Below are 19681 nucleotides of genomic sequence, written 5' to 3' on the forward strand. Positions count from 1 at the left end.
AAAGGTTGGTTTCAGGAAGTATTCCACCTACAAGGTCCTCACACATCCACCTTAAAGGAACATTCCACCTAAAATCCTTGGACATGCACCTAAAATATTGCTTTAACGGAGTATTCCATCCAAAATCCTGAGACCTGAGGGGCTGGTTAAAAGGAATATTCCACCTAAAACTTCAAATATAGACCTGAAAGGGTGGTTTAGAAAAAATCCTTCAATGTTGACCAAAAAAGTTAGTATGGAGGAATATTCCACCTGAAATGTAGACCTGAGAAGTTGGTTCGGAAGAATATACCATCCTAAACATCCTTAAATGTAGACTAAAAGACGGTTTGGAAGAAAATTCCACCTAAAATCCTCCAATGTAGACCTAAAAGGTGAGTTTAATGGTATATTCCAACTAAAATTCACTACTGTAGAACTTGGAGGTTGGACTGATGGTATATTCCACCCAACATCCTTGAACATAAACTTAAAAAGTTCGTTCAAAGGAATATTCCACCTAAAATCCTTCAATGTAGACCAAAAAAATCTTGGTGTAAAGGAGTATTCCACCTTAAATGTAGACCTAAAGGATGGTTTGGAGTAATATTCTACTCTAAACTCTTCCAGTGTAGACCTAAAAGGTTGATCTGATGGTATATTCTACCCAACATCCTGGAACATTTACCTAAAAGGTTGGTTTAATGGTATATTCCCAGAAGAACCCTTGAACATTGGGCTTAATGGTATATTCCACCCAAAATACCAAGAAGCCAGTGTAAAGGAAATGTAGACCTAAAAGGATTGTTTAAAGGAATATTTAAATGATTATTTTCATTATTTAATAATCTGTTATCACTCAGAACCCTGGCAATTTTTTCATCAGTTTTTTAGTGGAAGTCACCAAATAAAGGAGCTCTTGGTTTTTCCTGGCGTTACTAAGTCAAAAGCTGCTGTTTCAACACAGACACGTTCACATGCATCCACAAACCTCTCAGCACTCAAAAACCCACAGACAGGAGGCCGGCTGGGCCGAGGCTCGGCGGCGTCCTCAGACCCACGAGTCGGGGAGTCGCTGAACTTGTTGGTCCGGTTTGAAGGCCTCCGTGTGGTCCAGTAGAAGTCCACGTAGTCGGTGTTGGCTTTGAACCACAGCGACTGGCCACCATCAGGTGGACCGGCTCGTCCTCCTAGGGCTCCTCCTGTAGCCTTGAGGGGACCACAGGAACATTCAGTAGCTGTTGGAGTTCTTCCTGTCAGGCTCGTGGTAGAACGGCTCTGAAGAATCTTGTACTTGTCTTATCTGGAACAATCTAACAGCCTAAACTGTTAACAGCAGTGTAAAGAAGCAAACACAGGCATAGATTAGGACTCAAACTAGATTTATTTTAGAAAACAAATCAGCTTAGAGGCATTTGTTCACACATGTGGCTGAATAGGAGGCCGTCCAATCAGATTTGAGGTCTTCACTCTGTAGGTTGGTTGTTCGGTGAGACTCTTGGACCTCCATCAGCTGACGTGGATGTTTGATGGTCTTCTTCTCTAGTGCCAGATGATTCATCCATGAATTCAGCAGCTACAGACTGAAATGAAGCTCATGCTGCCGTTATTGAATTCCTGTTCCAAATCAAATGTTCAGAGCTCACCTTGAATGCAGCCATCTGCTGTCTGATAGTTTTTCTCATTGTAGTCTTCAATAAAGTCTTTTTCCTCATGTCAGGATGTGGCGAGACTCTTTCTCAGTCTCTGCAGACGTCCCTCATTGTGCATCTCCAGAGAAGAAACAGAAAAACTGATCACTGCTTCAGCATCACAAACGCTCTCCAGCATTGAGAGTGTTTTAGGAAATAATTCACTTGTGTTGTGAACTTTGAAAGAGAGAAACTTTACAGCTGCCAAAGATATGAGCTCCAATTCTGGATGTTTTAGTAAATGAAGTTCATCAAATGAACACTTGATTATTGCTGATAACGCTCATTAAATTACTGAAGAAATCCAACATAAAAACCTGTAAACTCTCAGACAGCTTTTGTTAAAGTTTGTCTATAATTCTATCATCATGTTCTGGAACCAGGACTCTGCAGAAGTTCCTTCAATAAAATACTTGTGTGTTTCCATTTAAGGCCTCAGGTTTGAACGTACAGCAGAGGATTAGAAAGGAATGAATTTAATGTTTAAATCAGTCCAGTAAATGTCTGGAGTAAAAATGATTAAAATTTTGATTTAGATAGATTTGTGTCAATTAATATTGTAGAGTCTCACTTAAATATATCCAAATGAGTTCAGTTTATTTATATTTTATAGAATATTTGATTTCTTAATCTCAATACTGTAGGGTCTGACCCTAAATATTACAATAATGATGTCAAATTAAATAATATTTTAGTGCAGTCATAAACTTTAATCAGCTAAACTTACATAATAAATATCACTGCACAATCTTAACCTGAACATTCATATTATTGAGGTAAATTTATATAAATCATGATATTCTAGAGTCTTAACTGGAATATGTCTAACATTAATCTTTTTGTATTGTGTTGATAAGCAACAATAACCTGACTTTCAGATAATATTTGTCTGTGATTGTGAGACTAAATTCCTCCACATTCTGTCATGTTACCTGCAGCAGCTGTAGGTATAAATCAAAATAGAATCTATTCATTTCCACATTATGCACATTTATTTATTCTTAATATCTCAGACTGAATGGTAGCTGGCGGGAAAAACAAACTCATCTGCTGGACTGAATTTCCCAAAATGGAAACATGGACAGAATTTAACACTCATATATTCATGGCAACGCTAACGTTTCTGCTTCTTACCAAAGTTCACAACACAAGTAAAGATTTTAATGTAAAACTTCAGGGATGACTGCTGACCATAAACAGTCTGATCAATACTTCATGATCAATATCAGGACAGATGTTACAACTCCAGCTGTTCCATTAGACTGCAGTTATTCACAGAGAAATTAAAACATCACATTCCTCATAAAAACTAGATGGGACTTTTATTAAATAAAGTGTTGGTGAATAAACAGTGTAAAAAGTGCAAAGCAGCTCCATTAAATCAGGAGATGTGAGACTTCCACAGCATGGATCACCATCTGCTGTGTTGATTCATAGCTGAATGTCAGAATGAACTGAGCTAGAAAAGCTGCTTTGAGCTGCAACATTACGGCCTGACGATTAGGTCTGGGCAATATGGCCTAAAAAATATCTGATTTTTTCACAAAAAAGTCCCGATTCACCCAATTTTTTTTACCCCCTACCTAATCTCCGCACGCCGGAGTCCAGTCTACTTTATGCAAATGAGCTGCAGCCCGCTCCATGTAAACACACTGGATCGCAGCTGGAAATGCGCCGCATGTGGCATGCTGGTCCTGTTGCGGTGCGTTTCCCGCTGCGATCCGGCATGTTTACACAGAGAGGGCTGCAGCTTATTTGCATAAAGTAGACTGACTTCTACTTTATGCAAATTGGATGTGGCGTGCGGAGATTCCACGCATCGTGAAACTGTCCTCAAACTTGTAAACTAGGCGTCGGTGACTTAAAATGAGGACAGATTCCGCTGCTGCACAGATTATTTCTCGCCTCAAATGCTTTTAGAAATAGTTTTTGCTGACGTGTTGTTTGAAATAAAAGGGAAAATTTGCGGCCGAGCCGCTGTGTTTATCCGACTTGTCTGCAGGACTGTCCAGCTGAAAGCTCGGTCACTTACCACGTAGCGGCCTGCTGTTGCTCAGCGCTGTCATGTGACCATGTTGTGGTCCGCTAGTGACCATCCGTCAGATGCGGTGAAATTGCATCTAGTGGACGCACGCCTTTAGATCTGCACCGCTCGCCGCCATGTTGTTTGTGTATCAAGTGCGGGGGGGAGGGGGGCGCGCATTCTGAACTACGGGAGCCCAGCAGGCAGGCATTGGTGGCGAATGCTGATGAGAAAATCGATTTTCATTAAAACAAATCGACATTAAGTACAAAGTCGAATTAATCGATAAAATCGATTTATCGCCCAGCTCTACTGACAATCCAACACCATCACTGTTTTCATCTGGTTGTTTTGCTCCAACATGTTGTGAAGTTCAGTTTTTACCTGAATCAATACAGAGATTCTATTTCCAACCAAGACTGGAATAAAAATGAGAATGTTATGAGGTTATTAATGCAACTAAATCCTTTCAGATGGAAGGATATACTTCTAAGTTCTAATTCAAGTTTCAGTTGGAGCACATTGCATTCACAAAGAAAAACAGCGATACCTTCATAGCAACATTTAAAAAACCTAAAGCTTCCTGTTGGCTCATTGGTGGAGTTTGTTACTGAGCATCTGAACCTTAAATCCAGTGAGACGACCATCTTCAGTTGAGGCCAGTCAGAGAACTTCAAGACCTTCCATCAGCTGGACCAGATGTGGCATCATCTCCCTCTGAACATCTGGATGACAGGAGAAAAGACAGAAATCAAACACAGATCACAGAAATACAATTTATTCACTTTCATCATTTTATAAAAGTAGCAGGAACTTTATTAAAACTTGACAACATCAGTAATGAAAGTAAATGTTTTTATCTTGTGTTGAAGCTAAATTTAAAGTCAATTTTAATGACAGTTTATCCTGAGAGGAGTGAGAATGGAGCTTTTCTTTCCTTTTTAGAATATTCCCTCAAAATATTCTGTTTATTATTGGCTTTAGAAGCATTTTTCTTTACTCAATACACCTCAATATACCTCAGACTGATGCACTTTGCTGGTTTGCAGATAATTTCATGTACAATGACAATAAAGATGTTCTATTGTAACATATTTTGCTAAAACATGAACTGCAAACCTTCTCAACCATCTCTGAGGCTGCAAAATTCCAACTGCAACCAAGAATTATCTGATGTAGTTATTATTATAATCTTTACTGAACCAGCCCTGGAATTAATAAAAATCTGTATATGGATATGATTTTCTCTGATGGGACCACTATGGAAGCCGTAGTAATTATTAACTATCCTTTGAAGGGAAAGATTAGGTCTTCTTCATGTGGATAAGAAAAAAATGCTCTCCCTTAAAAAAAAAAAATGCATACAATAAAGTAAATCTCTTCTGCACTGCACACATACTACACTTTTGTATAACTCTGGATGTCAGAGTAAAGGCAGACAGATCCACTGATCAGCCACAACATTCTGACCACTGACAGCTGAAGAGAACAACATCCATCATCTTGTTCTAATGTAACGTTCTGCTGGGAAACCTTGACGTTCATGTGGATGTTTGACATGTACCACCACCTAAACACTGCAGGACAAACAACCCCCTAGTCTCCATGGCAACAGCAGTCCTTGATGCCAGATGCCTCCCTCAGCAGGACAAACTAAAACTGATCAGGAGTGGTCCGAGGAACACGACAGAGTTAAGCTGTTCACCTGGGTTCCACACTCCCCACATCCAGATCTGATTGAGCATCTGTGGGATGGTCCAGGATCAGCCTGGTCAAGGTAGGACCCACCCTGCAACCCACAGGATCCACAGGATCCACAAGAGATCCCCAGAGGTTCTGATGAACCACTGGGTCAGAGGAGTTTTAGCAGCATAAAGGGACCAACACAGTATTAGTCAGGTGGTCAGAATGTTATACTGTTATATTGTCATGCTGATTATATGATCAGTAAATGTTACCATCAATTATGACGTACACATTGATCAGGAAAAAAACAAACCATCAGTTCATTCAGAAACTGTGGGGTTAAACCTAAAAACACAGACCTCAACAGCAGTTTGTTTCAAAGCAGAACACCATCCGGTTTTCACTAAAGAAGCTTTCAGAGCAACAATTAAATGACAGTTTTGTTCTCAGTAAGTTCACAGAGTCAGAATCAGCCAGAATAATGTATACACACACATACATCAGGAAAAGAAAAACTTTTATAAATATTTCATTTGTATAAGTACTTCTATACATATAGATACCTTTTTCTAAGTTTGATCAAATCACGATAACCGTGTGTCCTGTTGTACGATGTTTTCCCAACAGATGGCATTACCCTCATGAATGCAGCATCAACAAGTGACGTCTACAACACAACAGAAATGTCTGGAAGCTAGTGGCCACCACTTTGAGCACCTCTTGTAATTGTAGAGGCCAAAGATAACTTCTATTAATCTCGTGATGTCTGAATAAATTTGGTATTGAAACATTTATGCAAGTTTTTCTTTTCCTGATGTGTGTAAACATTATTTTAGCTGACTCTGTATAATGGGTTTCTGACAGGTCACCAGGCAACATCTATTTATAATAATGACAAACATACCTGCATTCTACAGGAGTGATTTTCCTCATGTGCAGGTAAAGATGTGTGAGGAGCTTAGAGATGACAGGAGCAGGAGTCATCCTCACTAATTCAACTTCCACCTAGAAACAGAAAGACCACAAACAAACACACTGATATACTCTCAAACGTTCAACCTCACAGCCTCAAAATATTTGTTTAGGAAGTGTTGTGTTTCTAAATTCTGCTGAAAGCATTGACAGACATTCTCTTACAAGGTTGTGTAAAAAGCAGCCTGTCCTCTGAGCTACTGAGAAACCTTCCTGAACAAAGTTTCTATGTGTAAATCAGCTCAACAAAAACTAAAGCCTCAGTCAGAGATAACAGGCATCGCAAATATAATTCCTCCAGGTACCGACAGACACAAGTGGCTTTCTCAAATTGATGAATTTATTGAATCCACAGATTCATAAATACCACCGTGAAAACTAAAAACACAGATGAAACAACAATTAGCTTACAGAAAATAAAGACAATTGGCAAAATAAAACTACTACAAAATAAAACAGACAAAATACCTCGTTGGCTGAGTACCGAGAGAGGAATTAGCCTGGGTTTTCTTCTTTCTTCTTATTTATCTTATCTTCTTAAACTTTTAACCTTTCGTCTTAGCCCTTTTCATGCTTCTTTTCTCTCAGATCGTTTCTTCTTCTCTCTGAGATCGCTTCTTCTGGTGCAATTAACCTCTTACTCAGCACCACAGCGCCCTCTAGTGGCGCTGAACCATAATAATATCAAAATACACAGAAAATACAGGGAAATGAAAATATGGCAGTTACAGCAAATTAGAAACAACTTTCTTTGTTAACTCAGACTTTCGGCTTCAACCTCACATAAAAAGGGGAGTTTAACTGGTCAGGTGACTGAAAATGAATGGCTTGTGCAGTTCTAGATCCAAAAGTAGGATGTTTCAACTCATGTTTTACTACAAATACATGCAGTAATAAATAAATAAAATGGCTGGTTGTAAGTTTATTCATTATTAATGTCATTTTATATACTGGATTGAACTTGAGCAGTGGAAGAGAGAAGGAATTTAATGAAATTATGGAGATTCAGAGAGGTAATGTTGCGCAATGTTAAGTTAAGCGCGGTTTAATTCAAACCAGCTGAATGTTAAACTTCAGTGCAGCTGAACGGGTTTCAGTTAACCTGAAAACTAAAATAACTTTTTTAAAAGCTAAAATACACAGCAGAGAAATACAAGTTGAGAAGTTGATTCTAATAATGACGGGCGGCAGCAACTAACAGGTGTTCAGCTGTAAGTTAGCCACCTGTGTTAATTAGCCCGCTAGCTAACTTAGCCGCTTAGCTAGCTAACGCATCCGGACCAACTGCTCAAACACGACAAAACACAACTCTTCACAAGTCGCTGACTCAACGCACAACAAAATAACGCTACAGGTTAGAAGTATTTATCTTCTTACCGTGTTTTACTCCAAAAACAAGGTCAACAGCAGCCAGAGATCCTACCAGTTGTGATGTTACGGGATGTGCCGAGGCTTCGAAGCCTGTGTCGAGTAATGGAGGGGGCGTGTCCACGAAGCGCGTATCGAGGCTTGCTTCATTTAGGGGAGGAGCCAAAATGATGACGTTCGAAGCCTCGCAAGCCGGTCATACCGCGTGACTAGTTCAGGAAGTGGTTCGCAGGTTTGACGTGCTGTTCAAAATATAAAGGGCAGCGAAACGCAATGGATTCCCTGTTCACATTTGTTGGATTTTTACCTGCTGTATCTTTGCATTCAATCGGTTTGAGACTCTTTTTTTTTATAGAACCAGCCAGAAAGAGAAGATTCTCCCCTGTCTGGGAACACTTTGACCTGATTTCTCCTAATAAAGTAGGCACATAACAAGTGAAGTGTAATATGAATAACTGTGACAACACTACACACCGCTTGTTCCAATTTCTTTTTTTTCTGGTATTTTAAAAGGTGAAGTGTCTGTTGTGTTCCAAGGAGCTAGAGAAATATTGTCCAAAAAAAGAAGCCGCCTGAATCCCAGCATTGTGAAAAAACTGATATCTTTGAATAAAAACAAATAAAATGTTGTCCCTACTTTTGTTTTACAGGTTGTCACTGGTACCACACGCAGTCACAAAACAACAAGTAGCAAAAGCACAATAAATTTTATTTATATAGCCCTTATTACAATTAAAATATCAAAGCACTTTACAGAAAGCCAGAACCTGACATCAGTCAAGCAGTCAAGCTACAAATCTCTCCCCAGTTTGTTTCCATTTCCCCCTCTGTCTCTGCTATCAGGAAAAGCAGACACTGTATTAAGTATATTACTTGTTTATTGGCATTATCATTTAAGCACAATTCAAAGCTTCACATAGCAAAGCTCGTGTGTCATTATAGGCACTCTGCCCGTTTTACTTTTATTTGTCCAGTTGATGGCGCAGTAGAGCAAATGAAGCCCCATGAAGCTTCGAACCATGAGTGAACCAATTGGATGGAAAGCCTCAATGCTTCATGAAGCTTCATCTCGCCATCACTACCTACCAGACATACCGACCATAGATACATATAGAAGACTAAATACGCTAGCTTGCTGTCTCCTATATATATCTATGGTCTGACCAATCACTGCTCTCTGACTCTCAGCCAGTCTGACCAATCGCTGCTCTCTGGCTCCGCCTTCTGAGAATCTTGTTGTCGTTTGGCTCCACACTTGCTGATGACCACTTCCGGTCTCAGAAAATGAAAAAACTGACCTTTTTTCGTTTCTGTCTCTAACTGATTTTATTTTTTGTTATTCTAAATATAAAATGAAAATCAAAGCATTTTTAAAATTTCGTATATCTCTTTTTGTTCGTAAAAAGGAAAAACGCCTTGTATTTCAATTTTATTTTTTGTATTTTAAAACGAAAATCAAATAACCACTCGTTTTTTGTTTTTCAATACCCGTTTAAGAACGGAAAATCCAATTGCCAAAATATACACGGACCAGAAAACTTCCATGGAGTGTAAATACTTTTTAGAGGCACTATAAATAACTGGTGATAAGATCAAATCTGTTTACTGTTGTTGCTGAAAAACAAAAAGTTCTGCAATAATTCGGCCTAAGGATATCTTATCTAACTACAGCAACAGCAGATAACTCTTCTTCCAGCCCTCTTTTCCTTTTTGAAAAAGCTTCTCATACCCACAGCCTTCAAGTCTTGCCTTAGTGAATTAGGTAGTTGGCTACCACCAGACGCAAACAAAGACAAGACCTGTAAGTGGTGCACTCTCGCTCCTACAGGCTCATACAAAATGCCCCAAGTAGTGTGAAGTAGATGTGCTGCTTGAAAGACACACAGAGGACCACCAGTATCATCTCTTTTTCAAGGGCTTTAATGCATGTTCGGAATAACAGATAAATAAATCTGTGGCTACTTCTAAAACATTCAGGGTCTGGGATGCCTCGACATAATGATACCACGGCTGAGAACCCTTTAGTGCCTTTCAATGGTTTAGTGCCTCTAAAACTGCATTATGTGTATTCTTTATAAATAAAACCACTCATCTGAGCCTTATTTTCTGCTGGTTAAATGTCTTTTCTTCTTTACTTATTATACAAAGGGAGAAAAATACAGGTGACGGGCCATTAGCAGTAATGTCGCCACAAAAAGCTGGCGTGACGTCACTCTGTAGTCCTAACTGAACACCAAACATGGCGCCCAGTGAGGGTTGCTGTTGGATAAGCAGCGCCGCCCACCGTCCAGCAGCTGTAACACACGCTAGTTACAAAACACGCACATTTTGCAGCCATGAGTCGTCACGTGTACCGCTGCGTTATGAAAACACAGAAGTTCCTGTTGTTGACCTGCAACGCTGAGTGCTGAACCTCAGGTAAGAAATAAGCCTGAACCTCATTCATACTGACACACGATTCACTGTCCACTCAAACCATCCGCGTTGTGCTGTTTGTTTGTTTTTTTAACAGGGGCAAAAATGAAAAGCAAACCTGTCAAGTCAGACGCATCTGATTCAAAGAGGAAAGGAAAGAAAAGAGCCGCCGAGGACTCTGCTACGACTCTGTCCAAAAAACTGAGAGACAAGAAAAATGGAGAAACGTCGAAATCAGGTGAGCAGCGCTGGTGGGACAGTATCAGTACAGTCACACTGGATGAGAAATGTATTGATGAGGGTTTGTGTGTCTGGCAGGAGCTCCTGTCAAGTCTGCAGGAGTCCAGAGGAGAGGTGTTCATGGCAGCATCCTGCACTACATTTATAAGAGCACTCTGGGCCAAAGTCTGCACTCACAGATGAGACAGGTAGGAAAGAGCTGCTGGACCCAGAATAACAGCAGTAAAATGCAGCTGTCTGTGGTGGAGAACTGACTGAGCCAAGATCTGCAGTTTGGTGATTTTGATTTAACATAAATGCATGTGAGAATTTGCAGCATATAAGCACAAAGCTCATTAAAGATCAGGTAGATAAGCAGGACCCGCCTTCAGGCTGCTGACATTGAACTTGTCTCCCAATCACTCTGGGACTGTGAGCAGTTTAAAATCAACTAATTTTGTATGCTTGCTTTAAAAAATCCTGAAAAAGCATGTAGTTTTCCTCATTTGGATCATGATCATTGTAGCTGCTCTATTGTCAACTGCTGCTCTTAATGGAAGTCAATTAGCAGAGGCGTGTCTGTGGTCCAAACTGTTATTTTAGCGATTTTCTAAGTATGTGTATCCTTGACATTTCATCGCCCATTTAAACTCAGAACTTATATATCTTTGCACCAAGTTTTCTAGATGTCTGCATGAACAAACAGTGGAACGCCCTTCCTGATGACATTAAGAACTGCAACCATTAATGTATTTTTAATTGACATTTGTGTGTGTGGCTGTGTGTGCTTTTAAGTGTGTGTGTGTGTGTGTGTGTGTGTGTGTGTGTGTGTGTGTGTGTGTGTGTGTGTGTGTGTGTAGAATGTTTTGTTTCACTGTGTCATGTACTTTTTTGTGACATTTTAATGTTGTGATGTTTTTATTGTGACCTGCCAAGGGACTGCAGATGGAAATTAGCGTAAAGCTAACGCTGGTGCAATACATCAAATGGAAACATTTGTGTTTAATGTTGTACATGGTCCCTTTTTAAATAAACTGATCATATTAATAATAACAATGAACATTTATGTTACATTCTTTGTAAGCACATCAGACTCTGTAGACTAGCAAACAAGTCTGATCCGTTGGTTTGCTATCGACACAATGCTGACATTATAAAGCAGATCAGGTTTCTGTCTCAATCTCATTTATAAAATTCAATGCTTTCCCTATCAAATGTGACACAATGAGCCACTGACTCCGCTGTTTGTACCATAGCAGTCTCTGGTCTCATAGAGAAGATCCCAGTGAGTTCTACTTGTTTGATATTTAGAATAAATCCAGGTACATAAGTAGAGGAGCTCAGCACACCAGCTCATTTACAACTCTGATTTAAAAAAAACTGTAAAGCTACTCTATGCTACATAATGGCAAATTGTAATGTTGGAGCGATTCAGCCGAACATGTTCAAACTGGAAATTGATTCTGAAGAAGAATGCCCAACCCTTTTGCTCATGTTCTGTCATCTATCATATTAAAAAACACCACAAAAACATGTTGATGAGGTGAAACACTTGATTTTCTCCCCAATTTGGTCCTTAATTTTCTGAAGTTTTGTTACATATCCAATGTCCAGTTATACAAAAAGCAGTGTCTTGTCACATTTCAGTTGTTAGCAGTTCCACCAGAGGGGCATTTGTCTTCCAAACATCTCAGATACTTATATTTAAGTAACAAAATTAGGAACAAAAAGGTAAAGAAAACTTAATATTTAACATAAACAGAAAAGATAAGAAATTAGTAATAAATGTCAAAATGCGAATATGAATTATAGTTTTTAAAAAAAACCCAGGATTTGCTCTGAAGTAGTTGAAAGTGGCTCCATCTCAACTATAACATTAAGATGCTCATTGCTGCATCAGTAGTAACAATCTAATAATATAATATATGAACCTGTGTAAATCTGTGCTGACTGGGTTCATTGTTGCAACTTTTATTGGAGTCAGGAAGCTCAGTTCCTTCGTTTAGTTCTCTCCACACAGAGGAGATCACCGTGTTTAGTGTTTATTTATTTTATACATAGAGAATTTATTTCCAGTTCAGGTTAGTGAGCAGTTGTAACTCTAACTCTGTCGTCTCTTGTAGTGTCTCCAGGAGCCTTTCGTCCGCTCTCTGTCGTCTTACCATTTCCACGGTGCGACGAGTCCCTTCGATCGCAGGATCACCTGTCTGGAGTGGCATCCCACTCACCCCTCCACTCTGGCTGTGGCCTCCAAGGGGGGAGACATTTATCTTTGGGACTTTGAGGTGCCCACAAAGAAGACCTTCATTCAAGGGGTGAGCTCCTGCTTGTGGTTTAACTGATGCTTGAATGACCAACAGTGTGAGGGGTTCAACAAATTGATTGTAGTTTATTATGAAGGACGATTATATTTGCAGACTGATTTCAGAGCTTTACTGCTTAGATGTGCTTGACGACGCTGTTACTGGTTCTCTGCTTAGATGGGGCCTGGAGACTCAGTTACAGACATGAAGTTTAACCAGTTAAATCCCACTCAGCTGTTCACCTCGTCTATGGGAGGTACGACAGCACTTCGAGATTTCAGTGGGACGACTCTAACAGTGTTTGCCAACACAGACACACTGAAGTAAGACTAAGTCCCCTTTTTTCTGTGAGCTTAAATCGAAAAGGGTTCAGGGTTTTAGCCCTGATCAGTCCAGCATCAGTCTTCTTATCAGACGGTCCTGCACTGGTTGTGTAGTGGTGAAATGTTAGTAACTCCCCTGTGATAGGCCTGCATTTGTGTTTGTGTGCACAGAGCGGAGCGGGAGACTTTATCGGAGGGATGAAGTTTTGCCCCACGGACCTCTCTAGAGTCTATGTGGCTTCTGGTGAGGGTACACTGACCATGCAGAGCTTTGAGGGCCGAACACCCACCCTATTGTCCAGAACTGAGGACTGTGGCCATGATCACCACAACGTTTGGTGAGAAGACTGATACTCCACAATTATTAATCTCTGCTGTCTGTGCAGAGAGTTTTGGCCATATTACCTCAGTTTAAGAGCAGATTTATCACTCTACATTACCTCAAACTATGCAGTAAATAGAATTTTGTGGTGCTCACAGCATTGAAAAATTACATTTACAAACATGCAATAATGCACCGATTGCTCTGGATAGTTTACAGAACATGCTAGTGTTTTTAATAAAATTCATCAGGATGTATGAAAAACAAATGCACTTTTAACCAAGAGAAAAGACACCTCGTACTACATAAAGTTACTTTCCATTCAAAAACGTTTCCGCCTTTCTTCAGTAGAAAGTGTTTCGAGTGAAACTGTTGCTGGAGAAGTCAGTAGATTATAAAGAGTACCAGGAACAACATTTCTGGAAAAACATCTGCATTTGATTTTTCTAAAAGTCGTTTCTCAAAGCTGTGAGCAGCACTAACCAGATGTAGTCCACCTCCATTGTTTTGAATGGCATTCAACTATTTGCATGGTTACTGAGAGGTAAATGAGAAATGTGATTTTTTTTCTAATTGGGTGAAATGTAAAAGAAAAAAGGGATTATTATTAATTCAATGCACATATACCATGCCTGGTTGCTTTTAATTAAATTAGGGTTTGTAGAAAATGTGTAATAGAAACATTTTTAGTAAATTTCTGCTGGTGGATCACTGATTTTCTGTTCATCTGTGTTCCAACATTAACCTTCCATTTGTCACATCCACTAAATGCACTTGGTTCTTCATTTTATTTCAGCTACTGGTACTGCTGTGTGGATGTGTCTGTAAGCCGACAGATGCTTGTGACCGGAGACAATGTGGGTCAGCTCGTACTTGTGGGTTTGGACGGTCAAAAGGTTTGTTTACTCCACAAAGAAGCGCACAAGGGAGATTAATTATCTGCCTTGTATTGTATTTGATTAATTTCAGATCAGTCGTATTTCTTGTGTGGTTGTGAACTGCTTTGTTCTGTTCTGATGTTTCAGATTTTTAGTGATAAACTGCACAAAGCCAAAGTGACTCATGCAGAGTTTAACTCCCGATGCGACTGGCTGCTGGTGACGGCGTCGGTCGACCACACGGTGAAGCTTTGGGACCTGAGGAACATCAAAGACAAGAAGAGCTTCCTCCATGAAATGCCTCATGAGAAAGCTGTAAACTCAGGTACCACTGTCTATCCGACAAAACGTTTTTATTATTGATGTATTAGGACATTTTCAGAAAACTGTGCAGTTTGGAGACACACGGACATTTGCAACTTAAAAGATATGTTAAATGCAACTTGCGCTGATGTTTGAATTTACATTTTGCAATTACATATATACTGAATGTTGTCATAAGTGTTGGTATAACATGCTGGTATTTTTTGTCTTTTCATTTTTTGTTCACTTTTGCTTAGTTATTTTGATGAAAAATCTTTTGATGAACTTCAAAAGTCAGAGTGATTTAATGAAGAGATGGAACATAAAAGAACAGTAGACATCGTTTGCATGAAGACCAATTGATGCTTTACATATTTGAGATAAAATACATATATTTTGTCATCGTTCCAACCCCTCTGCAGACACCTGTGTGTAGCAGAAAGCTTGTCATAGTTTGGACTGTCCACCCTACAAATACACTAACTGTGGCTGTACCAGGAAAACAAATGGTGCGCAAAACAAATATTTGTTATGAGGAGAGACTGTACGAGGAGATTCTCTGTCATCCATACAGTTTTAATGCATCTTTAACAAAGTTGTAATCCAAATAGTGACTGCTGAACATGCTTCCCATCAGTAGTGCACAAACACACGAGCCACTTCTACATATGCGACTGATGTGTCCCTGTTCAGTATAAATAAAACCATGTGCACGTTCCACTCTTAAAGTCGCACTGGTCTGAACACAGGGTAGCTATGAATTGGCCATTACACCACTATGACCACTATATGTAACAATAATCTTTACTAATTTTCCTAAAGCTTTTGTTTTTGTCTCCTTACAGCCTATTTCAACCCACTGGACTGCTCCAAGTTGCTCACCACGGATCAGTATGACGAAATCCGTGTCTACTCATCTCCCGACTGGTCGAAGCCTCAACATATCATCCAACACCCACACAGACAGTTTCAGCACCTCACACCCATCAAGGTTTGTTTCCTCTCTAGATGTGTTTATGACCTCTGATATGTTCTGTAGAAATGCCTCCTGAAATAGCTTGATGGGGAAGACAGAATTTTATGGTCGAAGTACAAACGTGTCCAAATTCAAACTTTCACATGAAATGTTGTCAATGTTTGTTTTGTCTACGACTCTTTTAAATTGTTGCCGAGCACAACATGTTGCCCTGTTGATGGCAGTCAAGCACAGCCACCATCTCATGTCATTTGATATAGGAAACCCCTGCTTCTCTTTACTGCAGTTTAAGGAAATTTTTGTCTATTTATACGACTGAAAAATTGCAATTTCAGGACAGTGAGTGTCTGGGAAAAGTCAAGTACTATCATGGTTGGAGAGAACATCCAAATGCCTATAAGACTCTGCCAATAACATCAAAATGTGTGTCAGAGTTAAGAAATAATAGTAATTTTATGTAATTTCATGGCATAGGTGTGGTAGGATTCTATTACTACATTAGAACACTGTTCCAATTCTTCTTTAGGCCACATGGCATCCTGTATATGACCTGATTGTGGCCGGACGTTACCCCGATGACCGGGTTTGCACCGGCGATCAGAGGACCATCGACATCTATGACTCCAACACGGCAGAGCTGGTGTGTCAGCTGTACGATCCCACTGTTGCAGGGATCAAATCTGTGAGTATCTTTTCATAAAACCATAAACATGTCACGGCACTGAAACTGTAATTGGTAAGACCTGAAATTCTGCTTTGACAGATCAACAAATTCAATCCGATGGGTGATGTGATCGGATCTGGCATGGGTGAGTTCCTCAGAAGCACATTATTGATAGATGTGTTTATTAGCTTGCTTAAAGTCAGTTCTTTGAGAAAATGTTTCACTAAAGCTGCATCTGTCTCTGAACCAGGTGTAACGGTGCTAGTCTGGGACCGGAATGAATCACTGATCAGTGATCGGCACAAATTGCAGGAAAGTTCAGCCTCAGCGAACAGTTTGAGAGGACAGAGGAGGAGTCAGCAGCGCTCCAACAGGGACCGGAAGGCTCCTGCTGTGGATGCAAAGCTCAAGAAAAAACTAGCATCTCTGGAAGAAACTGAGACCAAAACCAAGACCAAGACTGACAAACAAAAACAAGCTCAGATGAGGAAGAAGTGAACTGAAAAAATATCCAGAGTCTTAAAAGTTTCTTTGTGTGTATATTTGTTTATTACTGTATGTTGTGTGTCTAACTTCAGGGATTGTTTGCAGAGGTCACAAATGTCTTAGATCTTTTATAAACCAGTTTAAATTTTGACCACTGTATGTTCTTGCAGAAGCTTTTCTACTGTATCACAATAAAAATATTCATTCATACATGGTTGGGTCTTTGACAAAGCTTCGACCACGCACAGGATTGGTAATAAATGCACATTACAGTAAGATTAAAGCCAGATGATTTATTGCATTCACCTTTCATTTCAGACAGAATGGCGGTGTGTGCATTAGGTATAATTGAAGAGATAATTTCCACGTAGTTCATGGACCGTGACGTTCGCCAGCTGGAGGAGGACTCCACCCCAGGCCTCCTGCTCCCGTCTCTCCTCCTGATGCCAGGCCTGATGAGCAGAATACACCAGGCTCAGGATGAGATTCTCAAACTGGACCGGAGTCAGGGGCTTCCTCCTCTGATCCTCCAGAGTTTTCACCATCTGCTCCATGGAGCTCCGACTTCTGGGAATGTTGTCATTGATCTGAGACAGGAAAGCCCGTCCCTGCCTCATCGATGCCATCTCCTTGTCAAGCAGGACGATGTTATTGTCCTGGTCGATCTCCACCCCACCCAGCAAGAGCTGCAAAAGAGAGAGAGAAAAAGATGCATCTGTTTCTTAGTCTGCAAAGAAAACAGCTTGATACTTAAGTTAACTGCATGAAGATTTAAGAAAACTAAAGTTGTAGCGTACTTCAAACATCAGGTTTGCATCAGAGACAGCTGTTTGTGAAGCTGGAGTTGTGCCTGCAGCCACCTCTAAAGAGGAAAATATCCACATTTAACTTAAACATTTAAATTAGTCCCTGCAGATAAACTGTCAGTACACTTATATTCAACACCTGTTTTGCTTTTTAATGCATTTTGCACCATGCATGCACTATCATCACGTCATTACCATCTACATTTCTGTCCTGAACACAGCCCCGTTAGCAGATCTGTCTTTACTCACCTTTTATCACTTGCTCAAACCAAAGCCACAAAGTGACCCGAAGGCAGATTTTAATTAGGATCATTCCTCGTTTGACTATTACCGACAGATAATACGCCTCATCCCTCTCATCCCAGCTCTCCCTCGTACACTTTTGTGACTTCAGGCAGAAACCAACCTAGACTGAATACCATGAATATTTCCACCTTGGAAAACAGGACCAAAAGCCAGTTGGCTGTGATTCGGAGCAGAAAGCTTAATAGTCCGGGATACAGGATCTTCACATCCACAGCATGAAATCCTTTTAGTTCAGGCTCCTAATTCTTTTCACTGTGTTCATTTCATTATCTTTAAATACATCTCCCAATGCAATGTAAAACTAAGCAAAATGTTACTCAGTAAACATTCATGACATCAGGATACATTAAATGTGAGGAGACTTTCAGCATAAAGATCAAGAAGATTTTGCAAGTTTGGAGCTTCATTTGTAAGTATTTGTTAGTATGAATAATATGGAGCAAAGATACGACGTAAATAAGCCACACAAAAGTATAAACGCAGCATTTAAAAAAAATCTCATCCATTCTTTTTAGCATAGAGGAGTAAGTATTTGTTTTTTCTACACCAGAATGGACATCATGAAACAACCAAGTACGACTGTATGGGAAATGATGGAGGGTGGGGTCATAGACCAGTTAATGAGGTTGTCAGTGCATCTTGTGGAACATTGCGCCACTATTCCTGAAGGGCTTAAGCTTGGTGGACATTTTGAGGGACAAAATCATTTGTCAAACAAGTCCATCCAGGGAATCATGTCTGTCATACTACGTTGTCTAAAACAATTTTTAGACGATAAATGATCGCGTTGAGGACATTCAAACAGCTGCAACCTGAACTGACATACCAACATCCAGCAGGCCAACGGCCCATTTATGTCTTTCTCTTCTCAGCTGTGGCATCTATCATTTAAATAAAGCTGCATTCTAAGGTGACCCTTCATAGTCGCTGGTCAAAGTAGTACCTATGCACTGGTCACATTATGTGATCTTTGTCCTTTAAAACCGTACTTGGTTATGGTGTTGATAATTTGTCACCAGTTCAACACCTTAAATTTTTTGTGCACTAAAATTGACCCTTTTCTTATCAGTAAAATGAAAAATAACATTTTGTCTAAGTCAGAAAGGAAACTGATTTACATGCTGCATCTATATTTTTATTCACTGCATTATTATTATCATACTATTCTCGAGTATTCTCACAGTATGTCCTGGAGTCACTGCATATTCAACTAACTACCCAAACACTTTCCATTCAAAGTGTCAAATACACTCACTATCCACTTTATTAGGTACACCTTGCTAGTAAAAGGTTGGACCTCATTTTGCCTTCAGAACTGCTGTAATTCTATGTCGCATACTTTCAACAAGGTTTTGGAGACATTTCTCAGAGATTTTGGTCCGTATTGACATGATAGCATCACATAGTTGCTGCAGATTTGTCAGCTGCACATACATGATGCCAATCTCCCGTTCCACCACATTCCAAAGGTGCATTATTGGATTGAGATCTGGTGATTGTGGAGGCCATTGGAGTACAGAGAAGTCATTGTCATGTTCAAGAAACCAGTTTGAGGTGATTTAAGCTTTGTGACATGGAGCATTATCCTGCTGCAAGTAGCCATCAGAAGATGTTACAATGTGGTCATAAAGGGATGGACATGGTTAGCAACATTACTCGGGTAGGCTGTGATGTTTAAACAATGCTCCATTGGTACTAAGGGGCCCAAAGTGAAAATATCCCCCATATCATTAGACCACCAGCAGCCCGACCTGTTGATACAAGGCAAGATGGATCATGCCTTCATCTTGTTTAGGCCACATTCAGACCATCTGAATGCCACAGCTGAAATGGAGACTCATCACATCAGGCAACATTTTTCCAATGTTCTATTGTCCAATTTCGGTGAGCCTATGTGAACTGTAGCCTCAGTTTCCTGTTCTTAGCTGACAGGAGAGATGGCCGGTGTACTCTTCTGCTGC

The 19681-nt window shown here is 40.0% G+C and overlaps 2 protein-coding genes and 1 long non-coding RNA gene across 7 annotated transcripts; 1 reads left to right on the plus strand and 2 right to left on the minus strand.

The window, feature by feature from the left end:
* Window positions 1–1344: 1344 nt before the first annotated feature.
* Window positions 1345–7833, minus strand: LOC129348109 (uncharacterized). Of its 4 annotated transcripts, none has more exons than XR_008600557.1 (5): window positions 6820–6956; window positions 6284–6384; window positions 4318–4418; window positions 1626–3916; window positions 1345–1562 (listed from the first exon to the last, which is right to left on the minus strand). It is a non-coding gene; the product is annotated as an uncharacterized LOC129348109 (long non-coding RNA). The 4 variants fall into 4 exon arrangements; XR_008600554.1 differs by having other exon boundaries at window positions 1626–1749; window positions 3703–4418; XR_008600559.1 differs by lacking the exon at window positions 6820–6956 and adding an exon at window positions 7729–7833 and having other exon boundaries at window positions 1626–4418.
* Window positions 7834–10011: 2178 nt separating this feature from the next.
* On the plus strand, window positions 10012–16818 carry ddb2 (damage-specific DNA binding protein 2). 2 transcript variants are annotated; one of them, XM_023290673.3, is made up of 11 exons: window positions 10012–10137; window positions 10232–10372; window positions 10453–10562; window positions 12477–12668; window positions 12834–12979; window positions 14098–14197; window positions 14327–14504; window positions 15328–15473; window positions 15985–16140; window positions 16222–16267; window positions 16373–16818. In XM_023290673.3, the coding sequence occupies exons 2-11, from the start codon at window positions 10240–10242 to the stop codon at window positions 16618–16620; spliced, it is 1455 nt and encodes a 484-aa protein (XP_023146441.1). In that variant the 5' UTR covers window positions 10012–10137; window positions 10232–10239; the 3' UTR covers window positions 16621–16818. The 2 variants fall into 2 exon arrangements, with proteins under 2 accessions (XP_023146441.1, XP_023146440.1); XM_023290672.3 differs by lacking the exon at window positions 12834–12979 and adding an exon at window positions 13151–13317.
* A 68-nt stretch (window positions 16819–16886) lies between these two features.
* LOC111582145 (protein FAM180B) lies at window positions 16887–17823 on the minus strand. Its single transcript, XM_023290674.3, has 3 exons — window positions 17664–17823; window positions 17406–17470; window positions 16887–17294 (listed from the first exon to the last, which is right to left on the minus strand). Exons 1-3 carry the CDS (start codon window positions 17725–17727, stop codon window positions 16947–16949), a joined length of 477 nt encoding a protein of 158 aa, XP_023146442.1. The 5' UTR covers window positions 17728–17823; the 3' UTR covers window positions 16887–16946.
* Between the last annotated feature and the right edge of the window lie 1858 nt (window positions 17824–19681).

The sequence above is a fragment of the Amphiprion ocellaris genome, chromosome 3 (assembly GCF_022539595.1).
Source record: "Amphiprion ocellaris isolate individual 3 ecotype Okinawa chromosome 3, ASM2253959v1, whole genome shotgun sequence".
NCBI classification, from domain to species: domain Eukaryota; kingdom Metazoa; phylum Chordata; class Actinopteri; family Pomacentridae; genus Amphiprion; species Amphiprion ocellaris.